At 38.2% G+C, this 15,727-nt stretch overlaps 1 protein-coding gene across 4 annotated transcripts in view; it reads right to left on the minus strand.

Moving 5' to 3' along the window:
- The window catches only part of LOC120569062 (guanine nucleotide exchange factor VAV3-like), a 49,804-nt gene extending 35,595 nt beyond the window's left edge, over positions 1-14,209 (minus strand). The window contains exons 1-9 of one of the 4 annotated variants that reach the window (XM_039816885.1): positions 12,808-14,209; positions 8,835-8,951; positions 5,247-5,305; positions 3,983-4,048; positions 3,223-3,340; positions 2,017-2,109; positions 1,516-1,584; positions 1,322-1,425; positions 410-509 (exon numbers count right to left, since the gene is read on the minus strand). In XM_039816885.1, coding sequence (XP_039672819.1) covers positions 410-509; positions 1,322-1,425; positions 1,516-1,584; positions 2,017-2,109; positions 3,223-3,340; positions 3,983-4,048; positions 5,247-5,305; positions 8,835-8,951; positions 12,808-13,011 — 930 coding nt within the window. In that variant the 5' untranslated portion in view covers positions 13,012-14,209. The remainder of the gene's footprint in view (positions 1-409; positions 510-1,321; positions 1,426-1,515; positions 1,585-2,016; positions 2,110-3,222; positions 3,341-3,982; positions 4,049-5,246; positions 5,306-8,834; positions 8,952-12,807) is intronic. The other 3 variants (XM_039816886.1, XM_039816888.1, XM_039816887.1) reach the window with 3 other exon arrangements.
- Positions 14,210-15,727: the final 1,518 nt, after the last annotated feature.

The raw sequence follows: 15,727 nt of genomic DNA on the forward strand, positions 1-15,727 counted from the left end.
ATAAAATCAGTAATTTAATTCTATAAAAAAAATTAAATCTATTTTAAGGGCACCCAGATAGATCAGCTGGTAGGGTGGGCGCCCATATGTAGAGGTTTTACTACTTGACGCAGCGGGCCTGGGTTCGACGCCAACCTGCGGCCCTTTGCTGCATGTCATTCCCCCTCTCTCTCCCCTTTCATGTCTTCAGCTGTCCTGTCAAATAAAGGCCTAAAAATGCCCCAAAAAAATCTATTTTAATAGTTTTTCATCTTTTTAAAGCTGGAGAGAACAAGATACATCATGCAATAAAAATATAATATAATGTGCGTGTAATGCACAAAATACACACTAGGGGCTGCTGGAAAAACTAGATCTGTGTTCATGGGGGGTGGGGGGGGGGGGGTGTTATATTATTCAGGTGTCTCACCTCCAGCTTTAAGCGAACATCCTCTTTCTCTTTGCAAATGAGATCTAAAACAGCAATGGCGATCTCCACCCGACTGCAGTATAGCCCATATATGAGCAGTCTAAAATTGAAGAGAAAGACAGTGGAGCCAGTACAGTCAGAGGCTGGTCAGGGCAGTGTGTGTGGAGGGCCAGTTAGTCATATGGTGCGTTCTCAGAATTACAAAGTGTAACTCATAATAAGTTGCAATCTTGTTGCTTGTGATCCAGATGATATCATATGACTCTCTGAATGTGTTGCAAGACTACATCATGATAGGACTGAGAAGGAAATCCTTTATCTTATATGTGAAGAACTATTTGTAGTAATTTCCGTTTGAACCTGAATTTTATAGAGAACTGAAATAGAACAAACTGGCACAAAATGTGAACCTTTTAAAACACACCACACACCACACACACACACACACACACACACACACACACACACACACACACACACACACACACACACACACACACACACACACACACACACACACACACACACACACACACACACACACACACAACAACAACATGTAGAGGATTGTCATAAAATTAAAATGTAAAACTGGCAAATGGCTAACAGCCTGCATACAGGACAGATCCACAATTCAAAATGTCTAATGTAAATTAAGTATACATGTCTGCCTCAGTATTGCAAGACAATGTATGGCAATGGATCTGCCCAGTGCATGGATAGCAAATTATAAGGGGTCAAGTACAGTGATCTAGTGAATCTAAAATGAAACCTTCTGTACACATAAAGCTGATTAGTGAGACATAACTCCACAGAAGGGAAATACATTTTTGGAGATGCTAAAGCAGGGGCAACTTACATACTGTAGCTTTCTTGCAAACTAACAAATGTAAATAGATGGTGCATGTATACCTCTCTTTGTAGCTGATAAAAATCTGGTAGAGATTTAAGGCATTTTTGTTTAAGATGGAGTCCTGCACATCGACCATCAGGCTCTTGTGAACTTTAACCAGGTCCTGCATTAGAGAGACAGAAGACATAGGTATCTGCACATAAACATTTTATTTCCATGTCATGTGACAAGAAGGGAAACGTGTGGGACTTACTGGAATGTTGACAAAAACTTTGTCAATTTCTGCTGCAGAGAAAAACTTCCTCAGAGGATTCAGGAAATACTGGAGAAAAAAAACAATTGGAAAACTGAATGAAACATCTCAGCTTTTCTACTCAGATTCTTTCATTGACTGATTATTTAACTAGATAAACCATATCAAAGGTCATTTGTAATAATAATAATAATAATAATAATAATAACAACAACAATAACAGCTGGGGTGCACACATACTGAAACTAATAACAGACATCACATTAAATGTCAGATAACTGTGCCATCAACAGGGCAAGTTGAGAGAAATGCTAACTGGAAATTTCCCTAAAATGCCCCTTTTAAATGACATTTACAACAACAACAAAAATCACAAATCAAAGATCTACACCAAAGTTGTACAGAAAATGATATCAGATTGATGAACAAAAGAAAACCATGTGTTTGTCATGTAACAATATATATAATTTCAGTGCACTATAGAACAGGAAGTTTATGTACCTTCTCGATAGACTCCAGGGTCTCTGTGTATTTCTCCTCGGTCTGTTTGATCTCTGTGAGGCAGCAGCTACGGACATCCACCTCTGCCTGCTTCTAGAAAAACGCACACCTTAGAAAATGTTGCTAAAACATTACTTTCTTTACTTTTGTTTATCTGCAAACACTATTGTGAGTCAGTGTATTCAGAATATGCACTCAGAATACTAAAATGAAATATCTGTATTCAGATCACATCACCACATTTCGAATCTCTGATAAGTTTTCTTTTTCTTTTTGTGAAACGGGTGACATTATTTTTAAAGAACCATGTGTGCACAGTTCCTCCTGCGTGCATCACACACAGCAGTAAGTTGCAGGCAGGAGGCTGATGAATAGATGGTCCACTTCAATCTGATATCACGTTTACACGTACATGGTTATTTTGAAAAACTGAAAAACTTTCCCTTTGTTTGTGCCCTTCCTTTACACACAAACTGAGAATTCGCCTCTGAAAACAATTCTTTCTAAAAACTCTGGCCAGAGTGGAGATTTTGGAAAACTTTGTTTGCACATTTGTATGTAAACGGAGATAAACGGGGGTTTAGGCAGCCGAGGAAGTGAGGAAGAGAAGTGAGAGGAAGTGATTTGTTGCTGTTGTTGCCATTTTCAGGATTCTGATTGGCTAACGTGGGCTTGAGCTTCTCATTACACTGCCACCTACAGGTTTGCATGCTCTTGACGGCGGCATTGACGGCATATATACACGAGAGGTTGAAATGTCCGTTTATGTAAATAGCCGGACACGGGTAAACATAGCATGAGATCTCAGCTGAGTTCCACCCCTGCAGGTCTGGGCAATATCAACAAAATAATTTCAACATAAATCAGGGAATGGGAGAATTATCCTCTAGTTTGTCTATATTTTATTTTCTAAAAATACTTATTGTTGCCTATTTTTAGAAATATTAGTAGGTGTAGCAGTATAGTAACTGTTTTTGAGATGTGGGTTGTAGTACAACAATGTCCACTCCCTGAAGTGTGTGTGCGTGTGTGTGTGTGTGTGTGTGTGTGTGTGTGTGTGTGTGTGTGTGTGTATATATATATTTTTATGTGTGTGTGTGTGTGTGTGTGTGTGTGTGTGTGTGTGTGTGTGTGTGTGTGTGTGTGTGTATATATATATGTGTGTGTGTGTGTGTGTGTGTGTGTGTGTGTGTCTCAATGCAGTACCAATGGGGGTTGCTGCTCAGTCCTCATTAGGTCTTCATAGATCTCTCCACCTGCGTAGTCTTCTTCCAGCCCGTAGACCGCTGCATACAAGTCGTCCTCATCCTCGATGGCATTCTCACTATCACAAACGCGCGCACACAAATTTATATTTATAAAATGTGTTGATTATCATTCACAATTTATTTATTTCATTGTGAAAGCTGTGGGGCAACAATTTGTCGATAATGGAAAGATAACATGGTAAATGTTAAACATGTGATTTTAAATTGTTTTCTATCTATGAAAAGTAAGCAATAATAAGTAATGCAATCATACATCTTTTTCTCATATTCAATAACTCATCCTGAACTAATCATTGAATGTATTGGAGAATGAAATACTGAGAAAGGTATAATGCACAATTCAAAGAAAGCATGCTCTTTAATGTGACATAAAAATAAGACATATTGTATTGGTTCTATACATATTATATTCTCTTAGTAATCTATATCTATGAAACAAACAAAACAAATTGTCAAGAGCACCCATCCAGAACCTTGATGTGGGTGGTATGCAAGCACTCAGCAAAAACATGCAGAATTACTCATTTGTTCCCTCTGACAGTAACAGAGAAATGGAGCCAAGCCTTTTACCAAACCATGTGGGTGTCCAGACCCCTGGAGAGCATGGATGATGAGCAAAGCTGGTTCTGCTACAGAGCGAAATAACCATGTTCTATCAACATCAGTAATGGCCCCACAGAGAGGAGTCTCATACATACTCAATCAAGTCTTCCAGATTATTGTAAATGTCCTCGTCTTGTAGACTCTCCTCTGTTGGAAATGGCCTGTAAATGACAGCAAAGCAGTGTGAGGCTCAGTGTTTAACAGAAAAATCACAATAAAGAAACTATAATCATGTGACTTTGGGCAGGAAACTAACTTTTAATGTATTCAAATGTATTAAAATATCCAGGACAGCCTAATATGATTTTGTACTGCAGAAAATGACAAATTGGTTACAACTAGTCTGGACAAGTCTATTTATTTATCAATGCAACAATTGGGGCCACAAACCAAATTTCCATGAGATGGAGATCTGCAACTCCTACATTCTCACATTCAATGGATGCCGAAAAATTATTTAAGATGCCAAAATAAAAGAAATAGGGACTACAATTAAAAGGTCCCATGACATGGTGCTCTTTGGATGCTTTTATATAGACCTTAGTGGTCCCCTAATACTGTATCTGAAGTCTCTTTCCCGAAATTCAGTCTTGGTGCAGAATTACAGCCACTAGAGCCAGTCCTACAATGAGCTTTCCTTAGTATGTGTCATTTCTGTGTCTGAAGATATTGAGAAGGAGAGAGGGGTGGGGGGGTGTGGCCTTGACCAACTGCCACTTTGCTCGTTTGAAAGCCATGATGTCTCTCTTTCTCATGGGTGGGCCAAATTCTCTGGGCGGGCAAAGCAGAGAAAGGGGAGGTAACCTTCTTCCTTATGACCTCATAAGGAGCAAGATTCCAGATCGGCCCATCTGAGCTTTCATTTTCTCAAAGGCAAAGCAGGATACCCAGGGCTCGGTTTACACCTCTCGCCATTTCTAGCCACTGGGGGACCATAGGCAGGCTAGTGGAACTCATATTAATGTTAAAAAAAAAACTCATAAAGTGTAATTTTCATGCCATGGGATCTTTAAACAATTCCACATATTGCAAACATACAATAGTTCATTCCAAAGAAAAGTCACAGGCTGATGAACAGCATTCCCATTTCTTTCTTTTCTGTCTCTCGGGCTATACACTCTTTAATTTATTTTTCTCTGATATGTTTATCTATTACACTATAAAAACTAATGTATTTATTGCTGTTGTTAGTGGTGACAAGTGTGTCATTTCTGGTGACAAAGTAAAACCCCTGGTAAAACAGGAAATTAGTGAGTGAGAGTGTGGCTGCAGTGGCAGTACGGAGGTAGAGGTAACTTTGTGATAACTTTATGAAATGTCTACAATCCAAGTCTGTTTTTTTTATATTGGGTGACTTACTTGAATCCACTTTGCTGTGCAACTGCTGTGTAGGAGAGCTTGGACAGAGTGTCCATAACCTGGTGAAAAAAAAAAGGTGCGTTAAATCATATTTGTGAATGGCTCAGAGAGAGACAGACACATAGAGGGGGGGGGGGGAAGAGAAAGGGACGGACAAAGAATGCTATAAAGGCCAAAAATCATAAAAATGCAAAGTGGTAGTAACTGTGGTGGTGGTAGCTAAGTCTGATCAACAGATATTTATTGCAGCTACTACACAAGATTGTGCATTGTGTGTATTTTACATCATTACACAGCAAACGTAATCATTGTATGCTTCTATCTCCAACCAATTTCCAGTTTAACTTCATAATCTCTCTGGTTGGTATGAAGACTTTTCAAGTAATAATGCTGCAAAATAATTAGTCTGTTCTCAGGATTTGGATTTGCAAACATGGTTAAAAAGGATAGTTAATGGGGTTAGCTATAACAGTCTGTCTATCTACAGTTTATCTCCTCTTCCTGTGTGAATGCTGTGGCTTTGGCTGAACCCAGGTGTGCTTGTGACTTGAAAGAGTCCTGTTTGTAGTGTGAGAGACCAGCTTTAAAACGACAAAAGGCCTCTGCATTTCAAGTTATTTACAGCAGTCGAAACTACTATATGTCTTTCCTGCAACTAAACAAATATTCTGCCTTTTAAGTGAGAAAATGTCACTTCTTTGAAATGTGGTGTTGTGTACTTGCAGCCCTAATATTTAGTTGTGTATAGGTAATCCACAACTAGATACCTGAAACACTCTGCCCCAAAAGGTCACATTCATTAATTCAAGAAAATGATATGCTGAAAATTGATTCTCCATTAAAATCTCCATTGGCTTTTGCTTTGACAACATTATGTACTGGGAGTTAACATTACATGAATGATCAGATTTCTGTGGTATTGTAAATTCCAGCCTGCCCCACACATCACACCCGTCATAACTGATTTAACACGAGTGATAGCTGATGCAGTGCAGGACGAATCGGCTTCTTTTCTCAAAGAAATCTAGTGCTAAGTAGGAAGAATAGCTAAAGAGGAATAAGTAGAATAACAATAATTAAGTTCCTCAAGAGAGATGGAAGAACCCATAAAAATATGCTGGAAAAAACAAACATTGTTTACTTTGTGTAATTAATTGTAAATCCTCCTAAAAAGAAGACATTCTGACATCTGATGTGTCTGATGACAGTTTATTCGAGACTTGAGAAGCAATGCCACAAGTCGAGCTGAAGTCCAACCGTGTGGTGAGTGTGGCCTGTTTACAAAAGGTTGCTTAAATCTTCACGGCAAAAAAGAAAGCAAAAGGAAGGAAAGTTAAAAACACCATTTCGATATATGACATTGTGTTTTAACTTTCCTTCCTTGTGCATGCCTGACTGTCTGCTATTTTGTTATCTAAATTTTACAAGCAGTAGTATTTACATGTATTACCAACAAATTAGTTAAAGCTCATAGGGTCTCATATTTAAGAACATCACACACTGTGTGACACACATCAAATTAAAAAGGTATCTTGTTTGTTTAATCTGTACAAAACCCGAGCAGACAACTAACGGAGACTCCAGGAGATCAAACAAACAGTTTATAATGTTATAATTAGTGAGCTTCAGGAGATAAGTGGATTTTGTAACCTTCAGAGCCAGGCTATCCGTTTCCCTATTTTCAGTCTTTATGACAGTAACTTCATATATACTGTACAGACATGAGAGTGGTATCAATCTTCTCATCTAACTTTCAGCATGAGACTGAATAAGTGTATTTACCAAAACACTGAACTACTTCTTTAAGAAGAAAACAAAAAACAGCCACTCCTACCATGTAAAATGCCCTACTTTATTCACTTGGATTTAATAAGCAAACATTTTGCTTTTACAGTCAAGGCTGGCATACTTTGAAATAAACACATTACTGGCCTCCAGGCTGCTGCATGCAGTACGCATGGCTGCCGGGGTGAAGCCTGTAGTAACTCAGCAGAGGAATGTAGGTTAGAGAGGTCTCATTAGATATTCAGTGGACTAATACTCAGTCTACGGGCAGAGTTGGCACAATTCAACCCCAGTGGATTAGACTGGCTGAGATTTGAGATGTTCTCTTTTGGATGTTTTCTGGAAAATAGGAAAGAGATTGAGCATTTCTTGTTTGGCCTCACAACCCTCCCTGGAGCCAATCCAACCCACTCGCTGAACCTGCAGACACCCGTATTTTTAACTAATGATGAAGAAAATTTTTTTTTAATGATGCGGCACAATCTTCCCCCTCCGGAAGCTTGTTTGTTTGATGGACAACTCTTGAACATGACTGAGATTATGCAGCCCAGCTTGGATTTACTGTACATATTTGCAGGCAGCACCTCCCCTGCGGGATTATCAGGAGCCAGATTAACTGGAAGCTTCTTTAGAACACAACACACTGAACTGAAAGAAAATAGTTTGTGTGGGAAACTGCACGCAAAGCTCAATATGCAATTCCTCACAACCAATGACCAAGAGAACCAATGACCAATGTCGATTCTCTGCAGGGAAGTGAATTAAAAACTGCACCTATGTATAATATGCCCGACTAAAGGACTTTAGTTATACATGTTGCCCGGAGAACAATTCTTTTAATTAAAAATTTGCTCATTAATTAACAAAATATAGCTGTAGTTCTCAAACCAACTGCCATACTGTATACATTATTTAAAATAGATACAATATCTGCTCTGACAAAATAATTTATAAGAAAACAATATAGTAAATAAGGAATAGTAGTTTACCCAAATGAAGCCCCCTTGAAATGATAACATGTTTACAGATGTAATGTTCTGTATTTTAGATGTGCTAAATTAAAAGATAAATATATTCAGTCCAGAATAATACAAAGAATACACATTTCAAATTATATTATTTCCACATGGATAACCCAGACATGCTCACACAACTCATAATGCTCCAAGGCAGAGTTATGCACCAAATGCACTGGACTAAGGAAATGTGGAAATAAGGCCTGTTCAGAAGGATTGTGCTTTCTTCAGTTCAATCAGCCTTGTGTGCTGCGAGCGAGAGTCCACTGAGTTGCAAAGGAGAAGCGCACTACACTACAAACTCACTGACCTGGTACACTGTGTACACACCATAGAAACAAAATGGATAGAAAGGCCATTTAACTGTTTCCCGTGGTCAATTGATTGGTACACATTTTATTTCTATGGTACAAACACTGAAACCAGCTCCCACAATAACACAGGAATTAAAAGAAGTTGACCGATCCCTTCAGTAGTGCACCAGAAAAATATTGACAAATACTGAAACTCAAATACACACACATGCTTGTCTCCATCAGAGGAAAATACATCAGCAAAACAAGGATTTGATGTACTATGATAAAAAAGAATGTGTCTATTCTTGTCTTTTTATTTCAAGTTTTTAGGCACCAATGTTTTTTTTCATGTAAGAAGAGCTTTGACAATATAATACGTATTTGCTGTTTTGCAAACTATGACACAGCTTTGATGTTTGTGTCACCAATTTCCCCCTATTGTTCCTAACTATAACATCTGAACAATGGAGAAAAAGGGATATTTGTGTTACCTTTCCAAAGTCTCGAACATCGAAGAGATCGAAGGCTTCAAATAAGTCACTTTTCTTCATCCCAAACACCTCACAGCAAGACGTCAGGAATGTGCGGATGTTCTTTAAGCACAGGAACTGCAAAGGGCACAAATTGACACATCATTTTAGCATCCCTCATCCCCATAGAGCAGTCACAGAAGTTTGTGCATTTTTGCATTTCCTAGAATCATTAATTAATTCTAGAAATAACATATAGGTCAGTTCCTCCAGTTTTTCCATGCTACATTTTTTTTCTTTTTGCTTTAAATGAAAATGGGAGGCATTATTATACATGTTTTGACTACCACCACCTACAGTAGATGCAAGGTTAAATGGGGCTTTCAAACAAATTACAACTGCCAGGGTTTGAGAGGTCTGTGCCTCAGATTTCTCAATGTCCACAGCATTGCAATAATAAATTGCAAAATTGAATAGTGTCACACAACTGTTTTCATTTAAGTATTTTTAATCAAAGAAATATTCCCTTTGATCTGCTGAACTGTTGTCAGTATGGTCTGTGAATTATTCCATACTGTAGTAGCAGCGACATTGTTTGTGGAAAGAGATGTTGCTGTTCAAAGTTTTAAATATAATGTTAAGTACCACAAATAAGCACATACAGTATGTGCCTCAATTGCAGCAGTCTCAGACAGATATGTGCATTGCAAGATACCACTTGACATAAGTTGCGTGGAAAGTGTGTTTTGTCATTTTGGAAGAACCAAGCCATAAATTCTGTTTAACCTTAATGACCTATATTAACACTAGAATGTGGGCACAGAGAACCTGAAGTTGCCTTTATAAAAGGGAATGTGAACCACACACACAGCTAACTGAAAGTGAAAACGGAAAGTTTCACGGTGCAAAATGAAACCACTAACGATGTGCTCTTTAGGTGTCACTTCCTATTAGGATCTGTGTCTCAGTGGGAAGAGTGCAGTCCAACAACTTTTATAAAGACAATGTGCTTATGGTTATGGGTTCTAGCTTGGGCCACTTATACTAAAAATTCATCGACACAAATAGCACTGTAAAAAAACACCCTATAAAGCATGCAAACAGTAAACAAGTGGTAAACAAGAGTGCCAGCAGTTGCCCTTTTGCATTATTAAGTGATGACTAAACTAGGAACTGCGTATGTGATAATGTGGAAGGAGAGCTGATTACTGAGAATACATAGGCTCCTTTTTATCACATAAGCTCATCATGGAGACGCCTGTAATCACTTCACCGCCCCCCTGGGGCCCGGTTTGTCTGTGGAGGAAGTGTATGAACATGATGGCTTTGCACTCCTGATTACAGGCACAGCCCTGATGCATATTCACTTTCTTCACATCTACTTTGACAATAAACAATTAATCCTTGGGTTCAGAGATGAAAAAAGTAAAAAGTGCAGGCCTTTCTTGGTGCAGTATGTTTAAAATGATGGAAGGAGGGTTAACATAGGGTTGCTTGATGCTGTGTTTAGTCGGGATCTTGTTGATTTGATTTTGCACTTAAGCTTTTATTTTGTACCTTTTGACATTTTGTATTATTTTGTTTGTGTTCATATATATTGATGTTTAGCAGCATTGATTTGTCTGGTGCTGAAGACTGTCTTAACAGATTTTCTTTGAATATCAGTTTTACTTTCACCATGAAAAATTACATAATAAAAGCAGAGATTATATAGAGTTTCATTTATTCATGATCCATAGGTAAGAATCTTACGGTCATACTTTATGTTTTGCATTGCACCAAACAAACAGTATGATAAATATAGCACTTCTGGGTGCATTTTCCCTGTACATTACACTGCACTCTCCACTGTCCTCCAGTCCATTACCTTCATGGCCTTGTTTCCATTTCCAAGATCGTAGGTCAGCAGGGCAAAATGAAAGGGCCATTTAAAATCTGGAGCCCACTGACATACTTTTTCGACCATATTCAGATGGCCTACAGCTGCAGGCTTATGGCTATGCATTGTTCGGCACATTATGCCCTGGGTTTGCTTTTACCGTCTATCAAGAAGATAAAAGACGAGTGGACGTGCACTGACAGAGCACATACACAGCAGTATATAAGACGGAGCACAATCTAATGCCCAGTTAGGAAACTGGCTTTTATTTATTACAGAAGCTGGATCTTTGAAGGCAAAATTGGTCATTTTTACTAGATGTCTTAATTTGTTTATGGCAGCGTGTGGAAGTTAAAATTAAAAACAGTTTGAGTCTCTTTTTTTTTTTATCTTTGGCGATGCAGGATTTCAATCATACATTTATGCCAACAACATTTTTTTTTTTATCTCATTTCTCAAAAAATAACCATCCAGTTAGAAATTATCAGACCTACTTATGTTATGTTTATGTTTTATTAAACCTATATTTAACCACTGAGATAAATAGTATATAGCACATTTCGGCAATAAGGCAATTCAAAGGACTTTACATAAAACATTAAAGAGCCATTAAAAAGGTCTTTAATAAGAGCAATTAAAAGAAACTCAAAGAGCGTCAATTCAAGAGGTCTTGGCCAGGGCTGGACTACCAAAGTCCAAGGCCGCTGGATGAGGTTTCCATGGTAAACGAAAATCAGGGTTCAGCTGGAGAAAGAGCTCTCATCCCTCTCAATTGACAAGAAACCATTGCACCGCTGAAATAGTAAATGCTGCAGCAGTAGTAGCAGTCCCAAAAATTCTTAATAGAAACTGGAGGTGTAATCAATAATCCAATTAACTATGTGCTTTGAAAGCAATATCTTCACAAGTAACTATAATACGGCCTATAATCAATGCAAAATACAAGTCTTGCTTGACCTAAATACTGAAATCATGTTGACCTTACTTGCAAATGTTTCTTTATTTACAAACACATTTAAAAAAAAGTTGTTTATACAAAGACTAGTCTTGCTAAATCTACATAATAATCTAAAAGTTGCTTTAATTTGTTTTAAGTAGATCGAGTAGGATATTTTTATCAGTGTGGTTAACTAAACACAGTATATAGGGCTTCAAACTCAGTTGCACGCAAACTACGAGTTGCAGCACACATAGTTAAAGTTCCCTAAATAATGGGTGGATCAAAGCCAGGATTTTATCAGGCCTCTCCAGTGACAGAGGGAATTGGGTATGGTAAACTGGGTAAAGAGAGGTCAAGCCTGGGACCATCCCTTTGGGTTTCACAGTCTGATGGGCATTTAGCACTCCCTCAATTGCTTAAAAAATACAGACATATATAATGGATTATTTATCATATTTAGAAGGACTGATGAAGACGTATCCACATTAGATCTCCAAAGAGGTTACTCAGTACCTCATTTTCTAAAATGTTTACAGTGACACTTGTCAGTTTGACACAGCACTAGAGGAGACAGGACATGCATGTTCCCAAATTCTGAACTTGAATGTAATGGTGACAGATGCATGGGAAATGATCAAAAGCTTGCCATGCTGCAAATCCTCACTGTTTTAATAAAGTAACCTAAAGGGATAAAAACTCCCCTGACATATATCCGCATTAAACTCTTAAGAACTCTGGAACAAGGCTTCCAAATTAGTGTTGTTCCCTGCATGTGTTTTAACAACACAGAAATGATATGCTGATTCTACTTGTTTCTGTGGTTGTGTGTTTAGATTCCTTATGTGGACTTATCACTTAGTAGCACTTTCTTGAAAAGCTGCTGCCAACTTGTTTAAGTCTACCTCATGCACAACACATTTTACAGTCTGTGTTCATAAGCAAGTGCCAATGATTTGGCTTCTTCCACTAACAGAACTAAATTGATTCTGGAGCGAGTGATTATTAAGTAACCCAAATCAACTTACATTGGCATCTAACACTATTACGGCATGCTTTTAAATCCCATTAATGTCTGGCGACACTAATTTGGATTTCACAGCAGTTTTACGGTTCCTCTGCACACGTTACAACCACAAGTTGATTTGAAAGCAGCGCAGAAATGCTAAGTCTACTACCTGTGACATCTGTGGCCTGAGGTTGATCTCCTTCAGGTTAATAGTGTGAGGTCTCAAGTTGTTAAGCAGCTGGCACAGCAGCACCCCGTCCCGCAGGGTTTGCGCCAGGTCGAACACCTGCGTCGTGTCCGCAGTTACCCGGTGGTTCGGGGGCAGCACTTTGCAGCTGATCAGCCACATCGCACACTGCCTCCAGTACTCCATGTTGTCGGAGAGTGGTGAAAACAGAAACAGAAGGTTAATGCCAAATGTCGAAACTTTGTCCCTATTGTAAGCCTATGCGCGGCATGACACAGTAGCTGCGCTCAGCACCGTCCCCTCGTCTCTCCAAACTCCAGCATCGCCTCTGGAGGACAGAGAGAGCTGCTGCAGTTTAAGAGGGTGGGCTGCCGTCAAACCTCCACTGCTTGTATGTGAACTTCCCTTCCTTCTGCTGTGATGTTTTCACACAGAGGTGGTCGTACAGTAATCGTTATGCTGATATTTCGGAAATGAGTTGCCAACAATGTAGCTATAGCCTACACCTGCGGGATGTAGCGACTGGAACAAGTCCTGCAAAACCCTGTCTCTGTCAAACTTCTGTTTTTTAGAAAGGTGAACGCAGGTTATTTTCACCTTTTATATAGGCTACATTCAAAAGTTAACCTGATTTCAAGGTTAACGTGCATGTTAAACTAGCATACTAGGCCTAGTTTTAACATAGTTTTTAAACTTTATATAAAGCAATACTATCATTTCACATTCACATAGGCCTATGGCTATAGGCTATGGGTGTTGGTTTCATTTTATTCATAGGGCTGCAACTAGTGGTTATTTTTATTGTCAATTACTCTGTAGATTATTATTTAAATGATTGCTCCATAAACTCTATAAATCCAAAACAGGAAATGTATGGTACTAATATAAAAAAGATAAAATGAGTAAATCCTCACATTTGGGAAAATGTAACCAGCAACTGACAATTTTCTTGATAAATGACTCAAGTGATCAGCTGGCGTGTTTTGTCGGTTGATGAACCAGTGAACAGACTAAAGTTTCAGCACTTATTATATCTTTCACATACAGTGTATCTCTATTTATTCTATGAAAAAGTGTGTGTGTGTGTGTTGCAGAGTAATCCTTTTCCCTCACAGTCTCCCACTCTCAGCTGAAATTCCATGTGGATTATAAACAGGTTTTGACAGGTGACTATAATCTGAGTTATTTGTGGCGTGTAATGCTAAATTGTGATTTCTGTTTCAATATATAGTAGTCATATAGCTTGTGTTTCTATAAGTCAGATAGTAAATAATCAAGGGGATCTGACAGAGACAGGGAGAAGGACATCCTCCTTCCATGGGATTCACAGTGTCATTAAGCCCATGACATAAACACAGGAAGGAAGCTGGGGTGTGTGTGTGTGTGTGTGTGGGGGTCCATCTTGTTTTACCCTAAGTGAGGGAGCCAGATGTTTCCTCAGACATTGTAGGCTCATAGACTTTAACTGAATAAGAGCAACTAAAGCAGAAAACTTGCTCTCTTGCTGGCTTAAATACAAAAATTCACTATGATACAATGCAAATACCCACCCAATAGGACACATCCGATGCTGTAAACAGTATAATTTTCCTGAAAATAAATTGAGGATAGTCTACACTACCGGTCAAAAGTTTGGGGTCACTTAGTTTTTTTAATCAGGGCAGCAGTTTTCAGATTACATTATGTGTTTACATAATTGCAAAAGGGTTCTCGACTGTTGTAGAAAGAAGTGGCTGATCTTTAATGCAATATCTACATTGCCCATTATCAGCAACCACTCATCCAATGTTCCAAAGGCACATTCTGTTTACTAATCTGATATCATTTTAAAAGGCTAACTGAGAAAACATTGGAGAACCCTTTTGCAATTATGTAAGCACATAATGTAATCTGAAAACTGCTGCCCTGGTAAAAAAACAACAACAATGCAACTGATCTCAGCTGGTATTCAGTCTATAATGGAGTGGAATGGAAATTTCTAAGTGACCCCAAACTTTTGACCGGTAGTGTATATTCATAATTAAGGGCTAAAACACATGGGTGTACTCTTTGCACAAACACCATTCAAAACCGACATCTAATTTAATGTCAGCAAAGCATTTGCTAAAATCAGAGCTGTTGTAAATTGTCCTGAAGCTGAGGTTAGTAAGAAAGGGTTATACATTATTTGGAACATAGGCAAAATGTAGCAATGAAGGTGAAAAAATTACACAGGAGGCCAGCAGCTCATTTCTGCCCCTAGCAGGTTAATCTGGACATGAGGAAAATATAAAATGACACAAAAAGCTGCACTAATTGATATGATTCACATTACACATAGTCATTTTATCCATAGTTATATAAAAGTGGTTGCTTGTAATAAAAAAGTAAAACAAATAAAATAAAAAGAATGCTTACCTTGCTCTGCATTTGCTGGATGAGTAGGTGTCTCTAGTGTTTCCCATAACAACTTAATACGGTGATAATATATGCAGGTTTATGACAAGTCCGTCTTTATTTCCTAATCACAGTGCCCTGTCTTGAAGAAGGTGAGAAGGTCTGGATTTAAGACCATGATGATTATTGAGTTTTGTGCTACTATGTTGCAAATTCCTAAATCAATGTACACATTGCTCAGAGAATGGGAGTAGGTTCCCAGCAGCTAATTTTTACCCCCAGGGCCTGCTGAGTAAAAACATTTATTTAAACAAATAGATTAAGAAAATAAATTCTAAATTGTTGAATTCAAAGATGAATTAATGTGGAATTTGTTCAGTTTGTTAAAATAAGTCACGCTTTAAGCTATACAGTAGGTATATTGACAAATAAGTGATTATTATCATTATTAGTAATAGTAGAAGTAGCCTAGTACTAGTAGTATTGTCATTATTAATTGTTATTGTCATTAACATTTGGCCTCGCG

Source organism: Perca fluviatilis, chromosome 11, assembly GCF_010015445.1.
Source record: "Perca fluviatilis chromosome 11, GENO_Pfluv_1.0, whole genome shotgun sequence".
Taxonomy (NCBI): Eukaryota; Metazoa; Chordata; class Actinopteri; order Perciformes; family Percidae; genus Perca; species Perca fluviatilis.